Raw genomic sequence first — 22,400 nt, 5'->3', positions numbered from 1 at the left:
AAAGAGATAGACTGTGAGGGAATTTTTGCATGGCAAACAAGATTAACAAAATGCTAAGGGGATAATCCATTAAATATTTCAGAGCAACAACATGTCGTACTCATTAATCATCTGCAATCCAGTTTAACCGTGTACAATGTTGCACTGTGGGCATTTAAAGCATCTCATTGTTATTCCTTTCAGCACAAACTGTTTGCACCCTATTCACTTAAGTCAGTGCTACTTAGCTGGTGCACATAATGATTGCATTAGTACTTTCCAGAGAAAGCAGGTGGAAAACAAAACTCAGTTTAAGAAAAATAAATGTATGGATCATGGCAGCAGTTATTGATCTAATTATGGAGAAACTCGTCCAAAACATCCAGACAGGATGGAGTTGAGCACCCTGCACTTTCTGGTCAAACCAGAAACAAGTGCCAGATGATCACCAAATCAGGTACCATAAAAAGTGCATATTCCACAAAGTAGAAACATGATCAATTACGATAAGGCAATGGCCTACACGTGATTCTGAGCTCAGAGACCCAGAGGCTCCATCCTACTGTCCTCCTCTCTTTCTCTAACAATAAGCTACAGAGAAAGAGCAGTCAGGCACTTAACACTGTAAGGCGGCCGCCTCAGATGAGAGGGACACTCGATCCTCTCAAGGGTGACACAGCTCCCCAAATAATTGTTTTACCCTCCTCAGTGCTACAGGTTACATCTTTGGCTGGAACTGTACCGAACACTGGAACAACTCCTGTGAGAGAAGCTGGAGCAGAACCAGATGATACAAGACACAATTACACTTTGTTCAGAAGATCGGCCAGTGGGATGTTTAAGAGGAAGAAAGTAGATGCACTGCATATCCCATGTTAGGTTTAAATTGCTAGTTTCTACAATAAAACACCAAAAAATAAATAAATAAATAAATAGTCATACTTTATTGTTCAAAAGGTTGGGTTTAATAAGTTTTCCTTTTTTAAAAGAGGTCTTTGAAACGCTTTACAATAAGGTGTCATTTGTTAACATTAATTAATGTATTAACTAACATGAAAGAACAATGAACAATACATTTATTGCACTATTTATTCATTTTTGTTAGTTAATAAAAATATAGCCATTCATTGTTTGTTCATGTTCAATAACTAATGTTGTAATTTTAATAAAGCATTAGTAAATGCTAAAATTAACATTAAGATTAATAAATAGTTTATTCTCAGTTCATGAAATAAAATAAATAAATATAAAACCTATGCTAATTGAAAGAAAACAAGTTGAAAAAAAGCTTGAATTCAATATTAGGTGATAATACAGCATAACAAGCGATTTATAAGCTATTTTTGTACACCAGCCATAAAATATAATTCAAAATAAACTTCCCAGTTAAACAGAGCACACTAGTGTGATAAATTGTGATTTTTAAAATATTTTATTTAATTGGCAAAATTCACTCAATAACTGAAGTGCATATTGCTCTTAGGACTCATTGATCTGAGCTTCAGTAAAAAAAAAAATAGAGAAAAACTATTTTTGACAAAAAGATTGAATCCAACATGTGACCCTGGACCACTAAACCATTTTTTTTTTTAAATTGAGAAACAATCTGAAAGCTGAATAAAGCTTTTCATTGATGTATGGTTTGTTAGGATAGGACAATATGATGGCTGAGATACAACTATTTGAAAATCAAGAATCTGAGGGTGCAAAATAAATAAATAAATAAATAAATAAATAAATAAATATAGAGAAAATCATTTTTAAAGTTGACCAAATAAAGTTCTTAGCAATACATATTACTAATCAAAAATTAGGTTTTGATATATTTATGGTAACGCAAGGCATTAAACTATAGAGACATTGTTTAAAATTAAGGTGATTATTAAATTATTTTAAGTATTTTTTTTTCTTCCTGGTTGTCAAACTTTGCAATGAAATACACCTTTGGGCAGGTGTGAACTACAACATTTGTGTGGACCCTAGGGGAACTAACTTCATACATTTACTAAAATTACCCTGGGACAAGTTGTTTGAATAGTCACAAAAATGGTTCTGAGAAAAGCTTCAGCATCATTTGCAGATCTCAGTTGTTTGTAAAAGTCATAATGCAATTAATTAAAACATTTACAAGTATGACTTATGAGCCCAATATTGTCTAAAGACTTTCTGGGGCCACTGGCCATCTACACTACACTGTCATTTGTGGTTTACCATCATTTATTTATATTCTATCTTACTATGACACTTCTGGTTAGATGTGATTTCATTGGCTCTGTACAGCACTTGACAATGACAATAAATCTGAATCAAACCGAAAGGCTGAAATGCTATGATCTAAAACTCACAGTGACTAAGACATCAATATCAGATGTAGCATCCGCCAGTGAGAAGGTCATAACTAACTACTAACCCAGTCTGGAGGTTTTAGAGATATAAACAAATGTTTCACAGAGACTGGAAATGATAAAGCAGAATGTCAGAGTTTGGAACTCGAGGCCCTGGGCAGGATATTATCAGTGTTCATCACAGCCGAGCCAGCAGTGAATAATGAAGAGAGACGCCATAAATCTCAGTTAAGACACAGGTATGAGGGAAATACTTGCAGGTCATTTGTTGAGGGACCCAGCTGGGCAAATATGACACTCCTATCAAGAAAATCACCTGGAACATTTTTGTGGATCATCAAAGAGGAAATCAGGGTGCTATTGGTGAAGAAGAAAGCTAGACAGTATACAGTTTACATACCAATGACCTAAGCACCTCAGGTCAATCTGATTATGTGAACCACAACATCCACTTAACATGTTGTTGACCTCCAATTTTATTGGAGTCTTACAATCTCCTTAACCTCCATTCAAATGGCAGTTTCCAGTCCATTTACCCTCAACAAGTGAACATGTTCATGGAAAGTCTCCATTGTTGATTTATGAGGAAATATCTTTAAACACACCTTTGTGAAAGTTGTTTAGACATGTCAGCTAATACAAGTCTAAACTCAATACAATGCGATACTTCACATTTACATTTTTTATCTTTCGAATAAAGCAGATAAATAGATAAAAACAGATCATAAAAATAACTCTTCTACAAAAAATAAATCATTTTCATGTTGGTTAATGTGACACTTGCACTAAACATCCAAACAAAATTAGAGCATCTACTAATGAAAAAAAATGAAATCATGCACAATTAAAAGGAAAGAGATGATTTGTTTCCTACCATGGCTTTCCATTTGCCCTCCACATGCAATCCAAGCAGAAGCAGATCTAGTACAAGGTAACATCCCATACAGACACAGCACACCATGATTGCTGGAGATACACACTGCACCACAGTCTCTGTATCCCTGCTAAAGATCCCAGACAGTGCAAGCTTTCTCCAAGTGCCCTCCCAAAGAGAGAACCTCCCAGACACAGGAGCTGTGCCCAGGCTTCAAACACTCAAGCCAACTAAGCCTTCAGGCAGCCACTAAGATGAACAGCACCCAAATAAAATGTAGCAATAGCCACTTGTTCTATTTGTGTCCTGTTTGAATTATGTCTACAGAACAAAATGGGCTATTAGGTCACCTTGAGGGTGACAGAGGATATACACCACAATGTTTAAAAGTTTGGGGTCAGTAAGATTTTTCATTCTTAAAATAGAATGCATCCTTGTTAAATAAGTAATAATTTCTTAAAAAGGAAAAAAAAAACTTTTGACCCAAACTTCTTTACGGTAGCTTTGTAGTTTTCGCTTCAGTTTAGAAAACTGAATGAAACTGATGTCTTTGAAGTTTGGAGCACTCAAAGCTGCTAAATTTAACGTGAAAGTTTTATTCGAAATATTTGGTGATTTACTCACCACCATGTCTTTCCTTAAGACATGCTTTCTTCCGTGGGACACAAAAGGAAATGTTCAGCAGAATGTTCATGTTGCTGTTTTCCATGCAATAAAAGTCAATGGTGAGCAAAAATACAAAAATGTTAAAAAACACACCAGAAAAGTATCATAATAGTGCTCCAAATGACCCATGCGCTGTATTCCAAGTCTACTGCGACTAACAGAAAGCTAAAACTCCCTCTGCTGCAGCTCTCAAATCTCATTTGGCCAATTCTGAATGTGAAAATTGGTTATGAGACACATGAACCAATGAGGTTTGGAATTAAACCTTTGGCGTGCTATATTATCTGTGATAATGTGAACATGAACGACATTTGAAAGCTACAATGATGAAGACTGCCAATGGATACATTTCTGTTTTTCCTCAAACATAGTGACTGGTTACAAAAGACTCAGAATATTGTCCTATGGGCTGTTTTTCTTGAGCCTAAAGGGATAGTTCATCCAAAAACGAAAATTCTGTCATTAATTACTCACACTCATGCCATTCCAAACCCGTAAGACCTTAGTTCTTTTTCTAAACACAAATTACATTTTTATGAAAACCAAGAGCTTTCTGACCCTGCATAGACCGCAACACAACTGACACGTTCAAGGCCCAGAAAGGTATTAAGGACATGGTTAAAAATAGTCCATGTGTCCATGACTGGCACAGAAGAGGAGAAATTGTTCAGTAAAGTTGTTATTTTTGTTTTCTTTGCATACAAAAAGTATTCTTGTAACTTCATAGCATTATGGTTGAACCACAGATGTCACATGCACTGTTTTATCAATGTTCTTACCACCTTTCTGGGCCTTGATAGTATCAGTTGCATTGATGTCAGGGTCAGAAAGCTCTCAGATTTCATCAAATATCATCAGATTCTGTCAACGACAGAATTTTTATTTTAGGGTGAACTATCCCTTTAATAGCTTGATAGATAAGAGAGACAAAGATGCTTGGAAACTTCATATCAGACAATGTCAGTTTTAGGACCAAATTAGAAGCTACTTTAGATTTTACACAAACATAAAGGATTTCTCTGTCACTGCTGAACCGTGACAAATAGAAAACACATTCAGACAACTAAAGCCTGCTGAGACTGACACACACACACACACAAAAGCAGCAAAGAAGAGACAGATTTATGAAAGCACTGGTGAGCCATCAATTAGAAATGACAATTTGTTCCAGAAATAAACTTGATGAGGTTACTTTAATTCAAAGCAAGTTTTGAAGCAGACCTCCAGCTCTCAGAATCAAAGCAGTGGGATGCTGCGTGACCACAAGGTCATTAAAACAGAGAGGATTAGTGGTAATGGCTGCCATAGTAACAGAGGTAACTCAAGGAGATCAATCACAGGCGAAGACTCTCTTGCCTGACTTTCCTGTGAGACCCTGACTCTGAGGTTTTCACAATTTCACTGGTGGTGGGTGTTGGAAGCCATGATTCCACATAGCCTAATTAATCAAGCAGCAGAAACCACAAGAAATGAGGGGAGATGGTCTTTTCATCTGACGTATTCAGCATGCACGTTTTTGGACGTATAAGACCCACTGTATGCACGTTTATGTAAACCTGCATTTCTTTATGGCTGAATATTAAACTAAACTTCACACCTCTTCTAAGTTTATATCTGCTTTATGACTTATTTTAGCTTTAGAAGGGTACGCTAAATTACAGTGCAAACATCATAATTACATGTCTAACCTTTATGAGGGCAGAATAAATGAATGATAGACAAACATTTCCAAGAACATTTTCAATGCTGTGCTGATGGACATGTGCAGAACAGAACTCCCACAGTTCCTCATCTATATTTACTCCATACAGGAAAGATCAAGAGTTAAAACAAAACTAAATCTAAGATTATATCTGCCACAGTTCTCAAATGCTGCTCACTAATTACCCACAGTTTGAGAGAGGACTGTACTGCCACACTTGGCAAAATACCCTCTATTTTGTCAAGTGTGGCAGTATTGTCCTCAAGTAGTTCATTAAACTCTGGTTAGCTGATAACAGACAACATTATATACAGTCAGCCTCAATTACACCTCAAATGAAACCATATCCAGATGCAGGGGTGAGCTCTGCACCATCTCTGATAGATGGGACGGTACTGGAATTCCCCCATGTAAAATGCCACCTCCTGGGGGAAGATGGATAACACAGATTTGCCTTGATCTTTGACCTTAAAGCTGTTCACTGTTACATAATACAACTGGTATTTTGTGTCATTTGTAGTGTGTTAAACCATAACAGAGCACTTTCGAATTACAGGCTTTATTGAGTCAAATGAGCTTGGCTTCACTTGCTTTTTGGAGATTTCAGAAAAATCCTTCAGGTTCCACAAATTCTTTGGTTTTCCATCCATTTTTTTGCATTTGAACTCTTTTCAACAATGACTGTATGATTTTGAGATCTATTTCTCACACTGAGGACATTTTGAGGGACTTAAACTATTAAAAGTATTAAGAAAACTATTACAGAATGCTCATTGATACTCCAGAAGGAAACACTATGCATTAAGAGCCAGGGGAATTTGAAAATCAGGGTAAATTGAACTTACTTTGTCTTCTGAGAAATAAGTAACTATCTTCTGTAGCCCCCAAACCCCCCCCCCCCCCTGTAATAGTTGCATATGAGTCCCTCAGTTGTCCTCAGTGTGAAAATATGGATCTCAAAATCATAATCATTCTTCGAAAGGGTTCAAATACACAAATGCTGGAAAACCAAAGAATTTGTGTGACCTAAAGGACTTTTCTGAAGAACAGCAGGCAGTGTAACTGTTCAGGACAAACAAGGGACTCATGAACAACCATCACTAAACAAAAAAAACACAGCTGCAGATAATTCAGGTAAAATCACAGTGTTAAGAATCAGGGGGTAAACATTTGAACAGGGTCATTTTTATAAATTCAACTATTATTTTCTCTTGTGGACTAGATGTAAATATCTTTTATGTAAAAATATCTTATTCAGGTTAGTACTAAACAAACAATAACATGCATTTTGTATGATCCCTCTTATTTTGGTAAAATAATTAACATTTTTAATGATTCTGAAGGGGATGTAAACAAGGCATGTTTCTGGGCCTTGAACGTGGAAGTTTTGTTCCTGTCTATGTAGGGTCAGAAAGCTCTTGGAATTTCATCAATTTCATCAATATCTTAATTTGTGTTCCGATGATGAATGAAGGTCTTACAGGTTTAGAACAAAATAAGGGGGAGTAATTAATGACATAATTTTCATTTTTGGGTGAACTATTCCTTTAAGTTGCGGCCACAATATACATTTTTTCCCTGCATGTCATGTGTGGGCCTCTGTAGAAATACCAGTTTCTTTAACCCCATTAACAGCACTGTATTTCTTTTAATATCTGCATATACTATATGTATATTTTTGCTTCTGTCTTGTTTAAAGTGTGTGGAAAATATTTTTTTCTGAGAATAGAGATTTTCATTGAACTTTGTACATGATACTTCTAAATGACAATAAACAGCTTTGACTAAAATAAAATAATCAATTCTAACAGATACCAATATATCAATTTACTGTACCATACTGAGTCATATGATATACTGCGCATCCCTGCTTTCCATGAAACACCCAAACAGACGACTGTGGATGAAGCTACACACAGAGCGAACTACGCAATGTCTAGCAAAATACTGCAGGTACAGTCTTTAACAATCAATTCATAATATATGTAAAACATCAGCCCAGGAAACTTCTAAAAGTGTGTCCTGCAGTGCACAGAGCTTACTTAAAGTGCAAAGCAATATAGGTGTCTAATGACTTTCCAGGCAATTTGCAAGCTTTGGAGCCGTTCCTGGAGTATACCAGCAAACTCTCAGCCTGTCCGGACTTACTCTCCCAGACGGGGTGTTTATCAAACATGGCCACAGCGTCTCAGCACAGCTCCTCTGTGTTACAGCACCGTGCTGAAACGAGACAGCTCCCATGATGATAATTAATCATCACCCTCCCCATGTAGGAAAATACAGCAACAGCTTTATGAGGACAAATGAGAAGTCCGAGTGATCCCTTCTTTCCCATTTATTCAATTTCCTGACCTCTAAAGTCATTCATCTGTGTTCTCCAGCTGAGGTTCATTCTCCCCACATTGTACTCAGGCTTTGTCCATTCATAGCTGCATAATTACTCACCGTGTCTGTATCTGAGCTTTATGCTATAATTCACAGATTGCTTGTAAACTGATGTTTCGGGTCTGTAATTAACATTGGGATGTTTCTTGTTGTCTCTTACCGAACCATGTGATTCTCTGGGTTCAGGCCTGAGCCCTGGAACTGAATGTATACTGGCAGTCTCGTCTGTGCTAGAAGAGGGAGTTGATGAGAAAGGTCTGTCTGCTGTTGAGCCAGCTGTAGACAACAAAGGGCTCTGTAGGTTGAAGAAAGGCAAACAAGATGTCAATAAAACACATTACTTTCAGTGTGGAAAGATTTTAATGGCATGAAATGTGAAATGTGCAATTTCTATGTCAATAGCATCACAAAAATCAATTGCAAAATTGTATGTAAAATTATATTTGGATGGAAATAGAGTTAACTTTTTTACCTTTAAAGTTTTTTCATTACATTTAGCCAATTTTACGCAAACCTAAAATGCCATTTAATTCAAGAAAAAAAAGTGCAAAATTAAACCAAATATTCAAACATTTTATGTATCTCTAACATTATCGACCATCTGAATGACCATGTGACCAGTTAAAAATCTGAATCTTTTTAAAAATTATTTTAAAATATTTAAAGCTGCAGTCTGTCACTTTTGCCTCTTTGTTGCCATATCTGTTTAAAACCTGCAACTGCTATTATTTGCAAAATTATCTTTGCTTGGGTCTTGCACCGGCAAGGCTCCAGCACAGATGGATGTAATGTTTTGAGATGTATGTGTGGCTGACTTTCACCGCACCAATTTGGATACTCTACTTAGGAGTCACAGATTCTAGAATATGTCTTGGAATATATGACTTAAATAATAATGTTCACAAGATATTGTCATCTGAACAAGTAACATGTCTGCCACTTTTGTTCTGACCAACTGAGGAAAAAAGCATTACAATAAAATCGTGCTACCAGTGGTAATTGTCATCAAAATGCTAAATTTAATTATTCCATCTGCTGTGAGAAAAGGCTGTAAATAATCCGCCACCTGCAGGATCCTCACATGCAATATCCTACTGGCCAAGACAACTTCTTTATGTTTACAGATGTGAGGTAATGACGCAGTGGCATGCTCGAATTTCCTGTGAATTCCTACTAGTACCACTCAAATTAGAAAACATTATTCCAAGCTTACCATTGTGAATCGGGCTGAAGTAAGGAGATAGTTTTGAACTCTGACTGGTTATGTACTTGCTTAAAATTTGATTTTGGATCATTTTTAACCAAAAAAACGTTACTGCAGCTTTAATTGTCCATGATGCATTTTTTTTGTCTATTTTTATTAGCCCCTTTCACACATACAGTCTTTACCAGTAAATTACCATTAAGAGATCATGTGTATACAGGACCTTTTTAAAAATACAGATAACTAATTTCAGAACACACTGAAGTAAGACGTCTACTCTGGGACAATCATAACATTCTGACGCAGATGACGCATTTACTCAGCGCTGTTTACGGAAGTCAAAGAAATGTCTAAAGTCGTTTATTATGATGTTTCTAGGCCAAAAGCAGCTACATGAATGTCAATGTTTGACACAAAAATGAAAACATTTACAAAAACACTGACTGTGTTTAAAATTATAGAATTTACTGGTATTTTGCAACTTCTGTGTGAATGGTGTTTTACCGGTAAAAAAAAAAAACTGAATGTTGTTGCCTGTGTGAACAGCACATTTTTGTATTTACCGGTAAAGTTGTTCCAGTAATTTTTCTGCAATTTACTGTTATTACTATGTGAAAGATATTGATGAATTTTTTTTCTCTCTCTTTACTAATGACTATATTCAGCAGTAATATTACAGGATTAGGACACAATGACTAGGAAAAAATTAAAACATCTTACTATTCTGCTTTCAAGTACACAAAGTTCTCAACTCTACCTCAGCGCTACTTTCTGTCTTAAGAAAGCTGCGTCCCTTCATAGGTTCACACATATGTTGATGAAGAGCACAATGATCCTTGGCAGCATTTGCATCTCCCATTATGAAGGTCATCTGTCTCAGCTCTCCCTGTAAAAACAGACACAGACGTCAAAGACAAATCTGAGCTATGACATCAACCACATAACAATCCATATTAGCTGAGCACTGATTTCACAGGAGTGGTGGTCAAACGTTCACTCATATGCTTCATTGATTTAGAATTAATAGTGAACTTGATACCACAGTCGCCATGATAAAAACCCATTGTAGGCCTTCAGTGCCATTGAAACTCTTGGCATGCTGCTTGACTATTCATTTTTAAGTTTAAGTCATTGAGATGATGGTTTTCACAGCTGAAAAGCAAATTGGTGTGGCAGCCATACCTGTTTCCCATGACGCATTGCTAGTGCTACTTTAGCATTTTTGTACACCACTGTGTTGTAGTAAGACATATTAGAGTCTTTAACTAATGACTTTAGGAAAGGCTGGTTGCCCAGGCATGACGGATTCTTGACACTGACTATAGCCGTGTCTTTCCATACCCTCCTTGCATATAACAAATGAGGAATACCTCAAAGGGTGTCTCAAACCCCTCCAGGATTCCCCCCACCATCAGCAGGCCATCTGTAGTGATGCCCATGTATGGGTACATCCAGCTCACTTTCTCCACCAGCACACAGTCCACATAGACAGCCAGCCATTCAAATGCAACCCCAACTGAGATCCAGTGCCACTGCGAGTCAGACAGTCCTGACACTGAAAACCTGAAGCCAGAGATGGTCAGAAAAAAGATGGAGTTTCAAATACACAATTATAATAACACTGTTATTTCAATATTGGTACAGCTTAGTGCTCAGTGGCATGTGTTAAATGGTGTTTGTACTCATAGTCACGCTGCTGTGTGGTGATGAAGGTAATGCTGTGCGGGCCTATACGGATCTGGAGTAAAATGTGATTATAGAAGTTCAGCAAAGTCATCACACTCCGGTCCTCTTCTTGTGAGCTCCGCAGTTGAATAAGCACACTGAATTCATCTGCAAAGCTATGAACACACACAGATTCTTTGTATCAAGACAGAAAGTATTTCATTAGAAATGAGAGAAAAGGGATAGTTCACACAAAGAAGAGAAAACTTCTGACTGGTAGTGTATAATGTCTAAAGTCTGATTACTTTGTATTCATCACAAACTGGGCTACAATAATATGTGAGCAGAATTACAGTATTTGTATTGTTTTTGTAATTTTTTTCGACAGGTTTTTATTTTTATTTAGTTTTATACAGTGTGCATTTCCAAAATAAAACTTGTTTTACAATATTGATTATGTGTTAGTTTATTAAAGTTGATAGTAAACCCATTGCTGCTATTTGATTTGAACTTTTATGTACGTACTGTGTTGATCTAAATGCAAACTGATTCTAATTTAACATACAGTTGTGTATTCACCCGTATATATATATATATATATCAATGTTTTCACCATTGTTGAAAATGAAGATGGTGAAACAAAGTAGCGATTTCAATGGTGAATCAACGTTGTTACTTCCACGTTGAAAAGACGTCACAATATCAACATTGAAAAATTTTGCAAATCCGAACGGTTTTTCACCGTTGATCCAACCATGGTACCTGACGTTGTTTCAACGGTGAATCATCGTTGAAATGCCGGCTGGGTAACGTAATGATTTTTGGCATAAAAGAAAAATCGATAATTTCGACCCATACTTTGTATTGTTGGCTATTGCTACAAATATACCCGTGCTACTTAAGACTGGTTTTGTGGTCCAGGGTCACATATTTTGTGTGTGCAAAGAAAACAAAAATAATGACTTTATTCAACAATTTCTTCTCTTCCCCCTGTCAGTCTTCTCTCAGAAAGCTTTGGGATTTCATCAAAAATATCTTGAGGGCAAACAATTAATGACAGATTTTTCATTTTTGGCTAAACTATCGCTTTAAATACACTACTATTCGAAACTACCATCTAACGCTCACCAAGGCTACATTTATTCGATCAAAAACACAGTAAAAACAGTAAAACTGTGAAATATTATTACAAATGAAAATACTTGTTGTCTATCTTAATACATTTTAAAATAAAATTATTTGTGTGATGACAAATAACTTTCAGCATCCATTACTCAAGTCCTTAAAGTCTCAACATGAATCTTTAGAAATCATTCTAATATACTGATTTGGTGCTCAAAAACTTTTGTAACAACGTAAAAGTCTTCACTCTCACTTTTGATGCACCCCTGTTAAATCAAAGTATATAGTCTATAAAAAAACCTAAACGCTTGAAAGTTAAGTAATTTTTAATTTGTATTTTTAATTGTAATTTTTGAATGATTTGGAATATGATTTGGGTCCCACTTTACATTAGGTGGCCTTAACTACTATGTACTCACATCATTTGATACAATGCATTTATTGTGTACATACATGTTTTACATTGTACTTGCTTTAAAAAAAAACTGTGTGTAATTACATCTATAATTTATTTCTGTAATTACAGTTAGAATTGCACTGCTGACCCATCCCTTACACCTTAACCCACCCTTAAAAATAACCATAACACCAAACCTGTCCCCAACCTTACCCATATCCCACCTCAATAGCAGCAAAAGTGTTTTGTGAAACAATATGAACACAGTAAGTACATCGTACATATTTTTTAATATAACTACATAGTAGTTAAGACCACCTGATATAATGTGGGACCATAATTTCTATATCATATATACAAATAAATGTTTATCAAACCTTGTTCCAAATGCTTCCTGGGTGGGCATAGTGAGTGTGGAATACAGGCCAATGTCCAGTACAGGACATCCCTGGTTCTCCTTATAAAGGGTCACGTTTCTGCTAGTTGGTACTAAGCCTGAGAGCTGCTCAAGTAAATCCACTCTTTGTGTGAAGAGATTCAGATGTGTGTTGAACCCCTCTGTAAAAAAGGAAAAGTCAATTCAGCAAGTGACCTGCACAGAAGCAAATCCCTTAAATCAAGTGACACTTTATTAATGTTATGCAACATACTGCATTTATTAGTAAAAGAAAAATAATACAGAAGAATTGCAGGACATTCAGATGCTTTATTCACCTTGTTTCAGCCTATTATGGGAAAATGGGCAAGTCTCAAACTGTCCAAATCTCCAGGGCTTATGCAAGCAACTTTCCCCTTCCAAGTACTACCTATAGATGACCCCACCCTATTGTGCACAAACACAGTCAGGGCCATTACTGATGGATGATTCTGGGGTGAAGCATTCCCATGGAGGGCTGCATTTTTCCCACCTGATCCCCATAGGATGTCAAGGGTGGAAAGAGCAAGCCGTTGATTAACTTTCCATCCCTTGCCTGCACAAAATGGCCAAGTAAACCCTACAATACTGCACTTCTTCATTTTCCCCTTTCCCATCAAAGGTCATCCTTCCAAACCAAAAAAAAGTCTTAATGTACAGATAATAAAACCCTCATCATTTAGTATGAAAGCAAGATGGTAATTTCATGATGCAATCTTTCCGTTTTCATTGGACGTCAGGCTCACAGTTGTTCCTGCTATTCTAGGAGACTAACAGAAGATTAAAAAAAGAAATGACTCTGTATATTTAAACTCTACATAAACCCAAATCCCCAATAGCCATATATGGCAAGGCAAAGCAAAACACTGTATGATTTGTTCTTCACAAGAGAGACTTCAAGACATAATACATGGACCTTACAACCGGATTAGAGATTTGAGTTAAGAGTATTTCCTCTTTAGCAGTGGCCGATCTCTTGTTTCATTCACTGTGGTGAAAAGGGCTTTTTACGCTCATTGCATTCAGGCGTCAGTCGTCACTCATAGTCCTGCAAGTAGCATGACCACAAGCAGCAGACTCCAGTCACACATGAGCTCTCGCTGATAACCTGATGAAAGGTGTACATGCCACCATTCTCTACATACCACATGCACACTAAGCAGGAATATGTGCCTAAAGCCATACATGCCTCATAACTAAGTAATATATTCATTTCCACATACAGTGGTGGCCAAAATTATTAGAACACTAGTATTTTCACTACTTTTCAAGTCAGTTATTTCTATCTTTTGCTGTATCAGTTCACATTTCCAAACATTCAGTTTGCCATTAATTGTAATAATCCAGTGAGATTTTTGTTTGCACAAGGAGTCTGACAACAAAGTGTTCCACACAGAGATCTGATCTCATCATCCAGTCTGTCTGGAATGACATGAAGAAACAGAACAAACTGAGACAGACTAAATCCAAAAGTACTGTGGCAACGTCTCCAAGATGCTTCAAGAGACCTACCTGCAAAGCTTCCTGAAAAACTATGCGCAAGTGCACCTAAAGCAAAAGCTTCTATAAACGGAAAGAATGGTCACACCAAATGTTGATTTAATTTAGTTAACAGAAGTTAATTGATAAATAAAATCTATTTTTGACCGCATCCTCATGTTACAGCTCTATTAACTAAATTAAATCAACATTTAGTGTGACCATCCTTTGCGTTTAAAGCAGCTTTTGCCCTAGGTGCACTTGCACATTTTCAGGTAGCTTTGCAGGTAGGTCTCTTAAAGCATCTTGGAGACGTTGACACAGTTCTTCTGCATTTAGTCTGCCTTAATTTGTTCTGTTTCTTCATGCCATTTCAGACAGACTGGATGATGATGAGATCAGATCTCTGTGTGGAGCACTGGCTGTTGTCAGACTCCTTGTACAAACAAAAATATCACTGGATTATTACAATTAATGGCAAAATGAATGTTTGGAAGTTAAACTGATATCTCCCATAGACACACTACAGCAAAAGATAGAAATAACTGACTTAAAACCATTTTTTTAGCTGGTACAAATACTAGTGTTCTAATAAATTGGCCACCACTGTATATCAACTAAAATATGAATCAATAGTACTGACATAATTGAAAAATATAGTTTATAAGTTCCATGTAAACACCGATAAACAAAATGAACTACAAAGTTATGCAGTGCTTCAAAGGGAAATGTGTAACGCCCCATAACATACAGAACACATGGCTATAACACAAGACTTTAAACAGCTCAATATGATGTCTATGGGGTTAAAGTGGAGTCAGATCAGAAGAAAACAGCACTTTCAAAGAAAATGGAGTGGCTTGAACAGGTTAAAGGGGAGGAATGACCTGACATCTTGAGACCATGTGCAAAACTGACATTCCCTTTCCCACCTTGGCTTGTGGTAATTGTGTTTTGCAAGTATTCATTGCCCACATGCTGATCTATACCTAACTCACCCCAAACCATGTCTCAACTTTGAGAATGTTTAGAAAAGCCACAAAATGATCTAAGATCAAGTCTGTGAAGGGTCAGTGGGTACTAATGCCTCCTCCCAGAGCACAGCTGAACAAGCATTCGTCAGACACGGTCATTAATATCCATGTACAGTACATATCAGTGTTGTGTTTTGCTAACACAAAGAACGAAACGTGACATTCGTGGGACATGCCGATTTGTGATATTTTGTAAAAAATACAAGCGTTTACGATGATTTGTACATTTGTACAATCACTATTACAGTATTCATCTCAAATTTCTTACATATGCTCTGTTAAAATCCCATAAAGCGATTAAATGTGGCATGGACAATTTTTGAACAAGACGACGCAAAGAGGTTTTCTTTTGAGACACCACAAAACTGGAAACTCTTTACTGATTTATAGTTGCTGGTTACAAACACCCCCATAATAAAACACACAAATGCAAAACAATAACATGCAATGTGAATCACTCCTATATTTCATATTATATAACAACGAAAACATATTTACTGTATGACGCAGCAAAATGTCACTTTTATATGGCCTGCTGAAATGAACTGTAGTAACATTAATGTTAAAAAAATGAAGCAGCACTGTTTTACCATTCTTTTCCTTTCCTTCTCCAATTACTTCCCTGTAGTTTCTGCAGGAACTGGATGTTGAATGCCAGTATGTAATTTCCAAAAGTTCATTCATCTAGCATGCAGCCAGATTCAGGTCTGATGTTTGGCTACATTTATTTCCCATTTAATGCCCAATTAGCCCCCCCTGTGCCGGTTTGTATTTCATTTACATGGACGGCTCGTTTAACAAAAGTCTTGCGGTAGCAATTATGGAATAAAGAGGGATGAGACTCCATTTCCTAAGCAGTTTCCTTTATTCCAATTTTGCTGTGAAGTGTAATCAGAGAAGGACTGATGGCACTTATCTCTTTCATTATGAGACTGAAGATGGGACACCGCCTGACACCCTAAATGAAAGAAAGGAATAAAAAGTAAAAGATTTCTCTAGTGAGGATTTCTTTAAAAAAGGCTTGTGTAGGGAAATCTTTTGTTGTCATGCAAAATTTCATATTGCATTGATTCATACTGAAATTACATGAAATTTTACAGAACAACAGTAAATGTAACTGCACTTTAACTCACAGTGGTAGGTAAAAGAAAAAAAAAAGTCTTTCACAGAGAGGCATTCTGTCGCCTTCAGCTAAATCCCAACCTCTTAAAGTATTTTTCATTTCCCTCTTTAAGGTGGAATAATATTTAAATATGACAGGGTGACCATGGGTAATCAAAAGCCACAAGTATGCCTTAAAGGGATAGCTCAACCAAAAATGAAAATCTGCTTTACCCCAAGGGCATCCAAAATGTAGGTGAATTTTTTTTTTCAGTAGAAAACAAACAAAGATTTTTAACTCAAACCGTTGCAGTCTGTCAGTCATATAATGGCAGTCAATGGGACCCACGGTTTTGAGAGTCAAAAAAACAATCAGTCTGTACAAGAAAATGAACAGTATTTATATAATTTTTTACCTCTGATCCACCGCAATGTCCAACTGTCCTGAGCATTTTCACAAGAGCCAACACTGTTTATACAGTGCAGAGAGATTGTGGGTACGACAGCTACTCAAAATGGTACTATAATAATAAATACCTTTTAGTTTCTTGCACAGACCAATTGTTTAGTGTGTTAAGACCTCAATGTATCGTCACAAGCCACTAGGTTTTATTTGGTTTTGTCTGTTTTTTTTTTTTTTTTTTTTTTTTGACTCTCAAAGCCGTGGTTTTTTTATTGACTGCCATTATATGACTGACAGACTGCAACGGTTTGAGTTAAAAATCTTTGTTTGTGCTCTACTGAATTCACCCTTTGGGTGAAATATATCTTTAACTGAGAATCAGTTCAGCAACCATATTTTAGAAGTATCAGGACTTATTCAAATTCCAATATGTTCTATATCAATTATCTTTATCAACAAGACTATGCTGTTCACCCAACCAAACCACCGATCTGGACCAGTGTAAAGAAAATCTTTTCAGTCATTTCAGCAAGGATAATAAATAAATGTTCTTGTTAATCAGAAATTATGTTTGTCATATGTACATCTGAATGAGAGAAAATTAGCAAATCAACAGCAGGAACTTTCAAAAACATGAATTGACCCCCATAATATTTAATGGGGTGTAGTTATGTGGCGTGTGGCAGACAGAGAGTGAGGAAGACTCATTAAACCCTGTGAAACATTGTTCCCTGAACACACTTGAGCTCTGTCCTGTTAAGGCAATTAGGAAACACTTTAAGGAATTAGGAACGGTTCCATGAACAACAGTCACAGGATTTCAGGATGTTTTGAAAGGCATTCAATCTTTCTTTTTTCCATCCTGGTTTATGCGCTGATAACATTTATATTCCTCTGGGGCTCCTAAATCAGAGCAATGGTTTTGCCTCAGTTTTCTAATTACTTACAGCATCACTCAGTTCATCTGTGGCAGTTTCTTTGACCATGGGCACCATAGCATAGCAGACTTTTAGAAAGTAAACTCTCTTAAGACTCTAACTCAACAAATGTAGGTTCTACATTATGTCATGGAAATTACATTTTAAACATTTTTGGAATAAAACCTTGTCCGGAAATATTAAATAATTAATGTTTGGATTTGCTAAATAATAACTTAAATGTTACTAAACATCTGTTTCCTGTGAGTCTTAATGTCAGATTGAGAACTAGAACTAGAATAATGTAGAAAAATAGGAGCAATTTCCAAAAACAGTCATGTCTCAGCTCTGAGAGTTCATTGGGTATTTTCACAGGTGGCATTACACACGCAGACAGTTTGCCTTTTTGAATAATGACAGCAATTTTAGGAGTTCACCTTTCAGATTTTCCAAACAATCATTTATTTCGGAACTATTAATTAATCAAGTTGTCAAACACGTCATGATACCTATTTTGATGGCAGCTCTCACAAGAGTTCATGTTTCCATGTTCTGCTGTGAACATGTTGGTTAAACATGAAAAACTATTGGCTTCATATAAAATAGGGAGACTACATATTTTAGGAATCAAAATCAATGAAGACATTATAATGATATTTTAGAGCCAATCAATTGGAACAATATCATTTAGGAATCAAAAGCAGAACATAAGCTATACAACCCGGTTATAGCAATGGTTGGGAAATCTAGCCAAATGAAAATCACTCCTTTTTCCTTCCAAAATCCTCAGGGATTCATGTCAGAACACACAGGATGGAAAAGAATTCAAGATGTTGCACTCCAGGAAGCCGAGGTGAGAATCCTCACTCACATCAGGCAGTAAATTCACTCCATTATCACTCTACACAGTATTTACCTTGTCAACCAGAAGAAAATGCATTTCTCCAGATTTCCCCACTAATGCATTCCATGGTCAAGAAACTGTAAAATTCAAAAAATGAATATTCTGTCCTCATCTAAATAACTTAATTTTAGTGCTGGGTGGTTTGACCAAAAATCTGTATCATGTTTTTTTTTTTCAGGATTCTAATGGTTTTATGATTTATCACATTTTCCCCCTGTGCCTTTATATTAATCAGAATGCATGAAACACTGCATTTTAATCAAGATCCAAACAAACATGTAGCATGAACCGTTTTTGATGTAAATTAAATGTGATAGATAAAATGGTCTGACCTTAGCTTTGTGAAATTATAATAGGCTACATAAAACAACTGCACGAAACAAAAACAGCAGACAGGTTGAATTATAATGCAAATTCACTCTCTAACAGCAGGTGGCGCTTATGGAACAGCAATGATATATAGAGTTTTCTTGGTTACCGCTGAAAACAAAGCAGCTGTAACCAAGCAATTTTAAATACTACATTAATATGCATTATATGGAGGTAAAATGAAAAAAATACCATCTATGCATTTCTGAAGACAGTCAGTTTCTCTCAGAGATGCATTCATATAAACCCCCACCCCCAATTTATTATTTTGCACATGGTAAAGTGCTCTTCCTGCTACAGTATTTTCTCCTTTTTGTGTTTCACTTCAACATATCTAGCTTATGTTAAAACCCATCTACAGTTTATTTATTTGCCAAGTTAAAGAATTAGTTGCATGCCGTTAATAGTTCTAAATGTTCTCCAACCATTAGTCAGAAGTGCATGCAGTTAACAGAGATCTTCTCTCGATTTAGGACACTGTCTACATTGCTTAGTCACTTGTACCGGTATGCTGTTTTATTTTTAAATAACATTATACAGTGTGCAGAATTCAAACCGGTTTACTATTTGAACCGGAATATTGCCCAGCCCTACACCTCATTTGATTTAAAGGGAACCTTGGGTATTAAGACTTGTATGGCTCAAAAAACATTATTGATGTCTCTAACTAAAATATGTAGTAGAAAACCTATGAAACAGAAAAAAAAAATCCACATTGTTTTATACAGTTTTTGGACTATGGTTAGCACCATTATTTCAATGATGTGAAATGGCTGCACTCTGTGAGCTACTGCCGCTACCCGTTGCTATTTTTACAGCAAACAAAACTATAAAATACACAATAAAATACTGATACAATGCCAGATTGTGTGGCTTTTGGTTGTAATTTTCAGTCGAAGGGCAACAAGACAAGTGATGCAAGTCTTCACTGCTTTTCCTAGCGATAAGAAGAGAAGAAAAGAATGGGAAGATGTCTGTAGACAAATAAAACGTCCTAAAGACCAGCGTCTTTGTTCTCTCTACTTTAGCCCTGATGCTTTTGAGGCTTTTAGTGGACCACAGCTCTTGAAAAAGCTTACAAATAGCAGAGACAAGAAACGCTAGATGCAATCCTGGCTGGAAGTAAACTTGCCGACGCTTGTCATGACACCGAAGCCAGTGAAGTAGTTTCTCAGAGATATATTCACTCGATATCCAAGGGCATTTAGACTCCTTGTGGGGACATCAATGGTACGACATTTGGTTTAGGCCTACACTTACTTACATCCATTGCCAGCTGTAAGCTCTTTCAGAAGCTGTGGTCATCGTATGAGTATTTTATTTTCAGAGTTGTGTATTCTGAATTGTGTTATGGCAAAAATGGCAACCATTTCACGTCATATGGCCCAAACCCACAGTCCAAAATATGTCTAAAAAAACGATGTGGATTTTTTAAAATCTTTAATCCGTTTTCTACTACATATTACAGTAAGAGACAATTTACGCTATATTAAGCCATAGATGTCATAACACGCAGGGTTCCCATATGATTTTATCATATTTCACAGAAATACAAAGAAAAGCACAGGCTATTAGCAGAGTGCTCACGCTGTTCTTTTTCCAGACAACTAATGTGAAAAAAAAACTGGCCCTGTCAAGCTTTACAAAGGGCAAAATAACAGTGTAGAGGTCCAGAACACATTTGCTATATTTCTATTCTTTTCTTTTTCTTTATTTCAAGCCACACAATATCTTTGTGCAAAAGACTGTTCAAAAAAATCTCAATAAACATCCTCCCAAAAACTCACAAATTAGTAAATGATGTTTAATTATCCCTTCACGTTTCAATGGTATAACAACATTTGTGTCTGATTCATTTCTCAACACAGACAAACTCACTGACTTCTATAACTGACTTTCATCAGGAACTGTTCCTGGATGATAACAAAATAAGAAAAGAAATAGTGTCCCTTCATATTAAGTTCCCCTTGAACAGTAACCCCAGAGGTCTACTGCGCTGCAGCGGTGACAGCTCTGGCTGTAGGTTAGTCTGGGCACATTTTGTGATGAAGGACAGGGTTCCAGATCTCTATAGGTTGTGGTACAGTAGTAAGGCACGCATTCCAACTCCTAATGAATACAGGGTGCTGAACACACAGGATGCATACAGTACAGGCTGACAGCAGCTTATCAAAGAGGCTCCTGGCCACTTGCCCAACATCAACCCCAAACCCCTTTTGGATTGGTATCTTTTTGGATTCAATTCAACAATGCATCGACTCTGACAATGAATAAAAGTGAAGAACTGAAGGGCATTTTATAAAAAGCTCATAGTACAGTACAGTATTATCACGCCTAATTTACAAAAAACAAAATTTCAATGCTGAATTTGTCACATAATAGAACATATTATGACTGGCAAATAAATTAATAAAAGGCTTGCATCTTTAACAAAACTGCTGCCTTTAGGCCTTCTAGACATGCAACTCTCATTCTTGCTATTCTTAATACAAAAGCAAATAACTCTCCAACTGGCAGGCAAGCCATGACAAAACAACTGGAATTGTTAGAAAAAGCTGAAAATGTCATTCCTTTTAGTTAAGAGTGTTTGGTTTCTGTCAACTATGGCATTGACATCTCAAAATGTTCCATGACAAGATGCCAGGTCCTGGACTCTTTGGTTGATGTGAAGCGGGTAATGGATCAGCTCCGAGAAATGGATTATCCAGAGTACCAATTTAACTAAACTGATGACGAGTTTTCAAAGCATATCACAAAATGATCTCAAACCATGATATACACAGACTAAAAATGTATGTTCCATCACATGAAAAAGATTTCACTTAACTTTACAGGTCTGATAGCCGCAGCTGTTTCAATGGATTAACGTAATAGAGCAGTCTCAATGCAGCATGGGAGACAAGACTTCAAGGTTTCCCTAAAGGAAATACAGTGCCAAGAAAACCCAAAGAGCGTCATTATCCACTCTGACTTTCCTTACAGAGTTAACAGGCCTGTTCCTGTCCACCAGCCACAAATCAACCGCACACTGAAATTCTGCCAAATGTTGCTTTAAGAGTGAATTTCGCACTAATCAAATCAGTGTTTTGAGAGCTGAACGACTGGCGTCAGACACGTCCAGGGGCGCCCGCAGGATTCCGATCCATGGTAAGTGGAAGGGGAAAAAAGCGGGATCTACACCAGTTTGATGTTTATATTAAGAGGGACACTGGCACCAAATCACAACACTAACTGTAAAATACTAAACAACCTTAATGAAATGAGTTATCAGCACAATACTGACCTGTGAGCCATCAAAGTAACCCTAACATCAGCGTGAAGTGAAAATTCACCCTAATTATTTTCTAAAGGCACGTTATAGAGCTTTTTGTGAACAATTCATCCATATACTGTTTTGACCTTGTAACTGCAAGTGGTAGTGGTAGCGGAAAGTCTCTGA

The 22,400-nt window shown here is 36.6% G+C and overlaps 1 protein-coding gene across 1 annotated transcript in view; it reads right to left on the bottom strand.

Moving 5' to 3' along the window:
* LOC141334839 (uncharacterized) overlaps positions 1 to 15,951 on the bottom strand; it is a 43,852-nt gene extending 27,901 nt beyond the window's left edge. The window contains exons 1-6 of the mRNA XM_073840063.1: positions 15,858 to 15,951; positions 12,717 to 12,897; positions 10,838 to 10,996; positions 10,526 to 10,718; positions 9,913 to 10,041; positions 8,112 to 8,246 (exon numbers count right to left, since the gene is read on the bottom strand). Coding sequence (XP_073696164.1) covers positions 8,112 to 8,246; positions 9,913 to 10,041; positions 10,526 to 10,718; positions 10,838 to 10,996; positions 12,717 to 12,897; positions 15,858 to 15,951 — 891 coding nt within the window. The remainder of the gene's footprint in view (positions 1 to 8,111; positions 8,247 to 9,912; positions 10,042 to 10,525; positions 10,719 to 10,837; positions 10,997 to 12,716; positions 12,898 to 15,857) is intronic.
* Between the last annotated feature and the right edge of the window lie 6,449 nt (positions 15,952 to 22,400).

The sequence above is a fragment of the Garra rufa genome, chromosome 5 (genome assembly GCF_049309525.1).
Source record: "Garra rufa chromosome 5, GarRuf1.0, whole genome shotgun sequence".
Taxonomy (NCBI): Eukaryota; Metazoa; Chordata; class Actinopteri; order Cypriniformes; family Cyprinidae; genus Garra; species Garra rufa.
The sequence above is the reverse complement of the archived record's forward strand: the minus strand, read 5'-3'. Positions and strand labels throughout refer to the sequence as shown.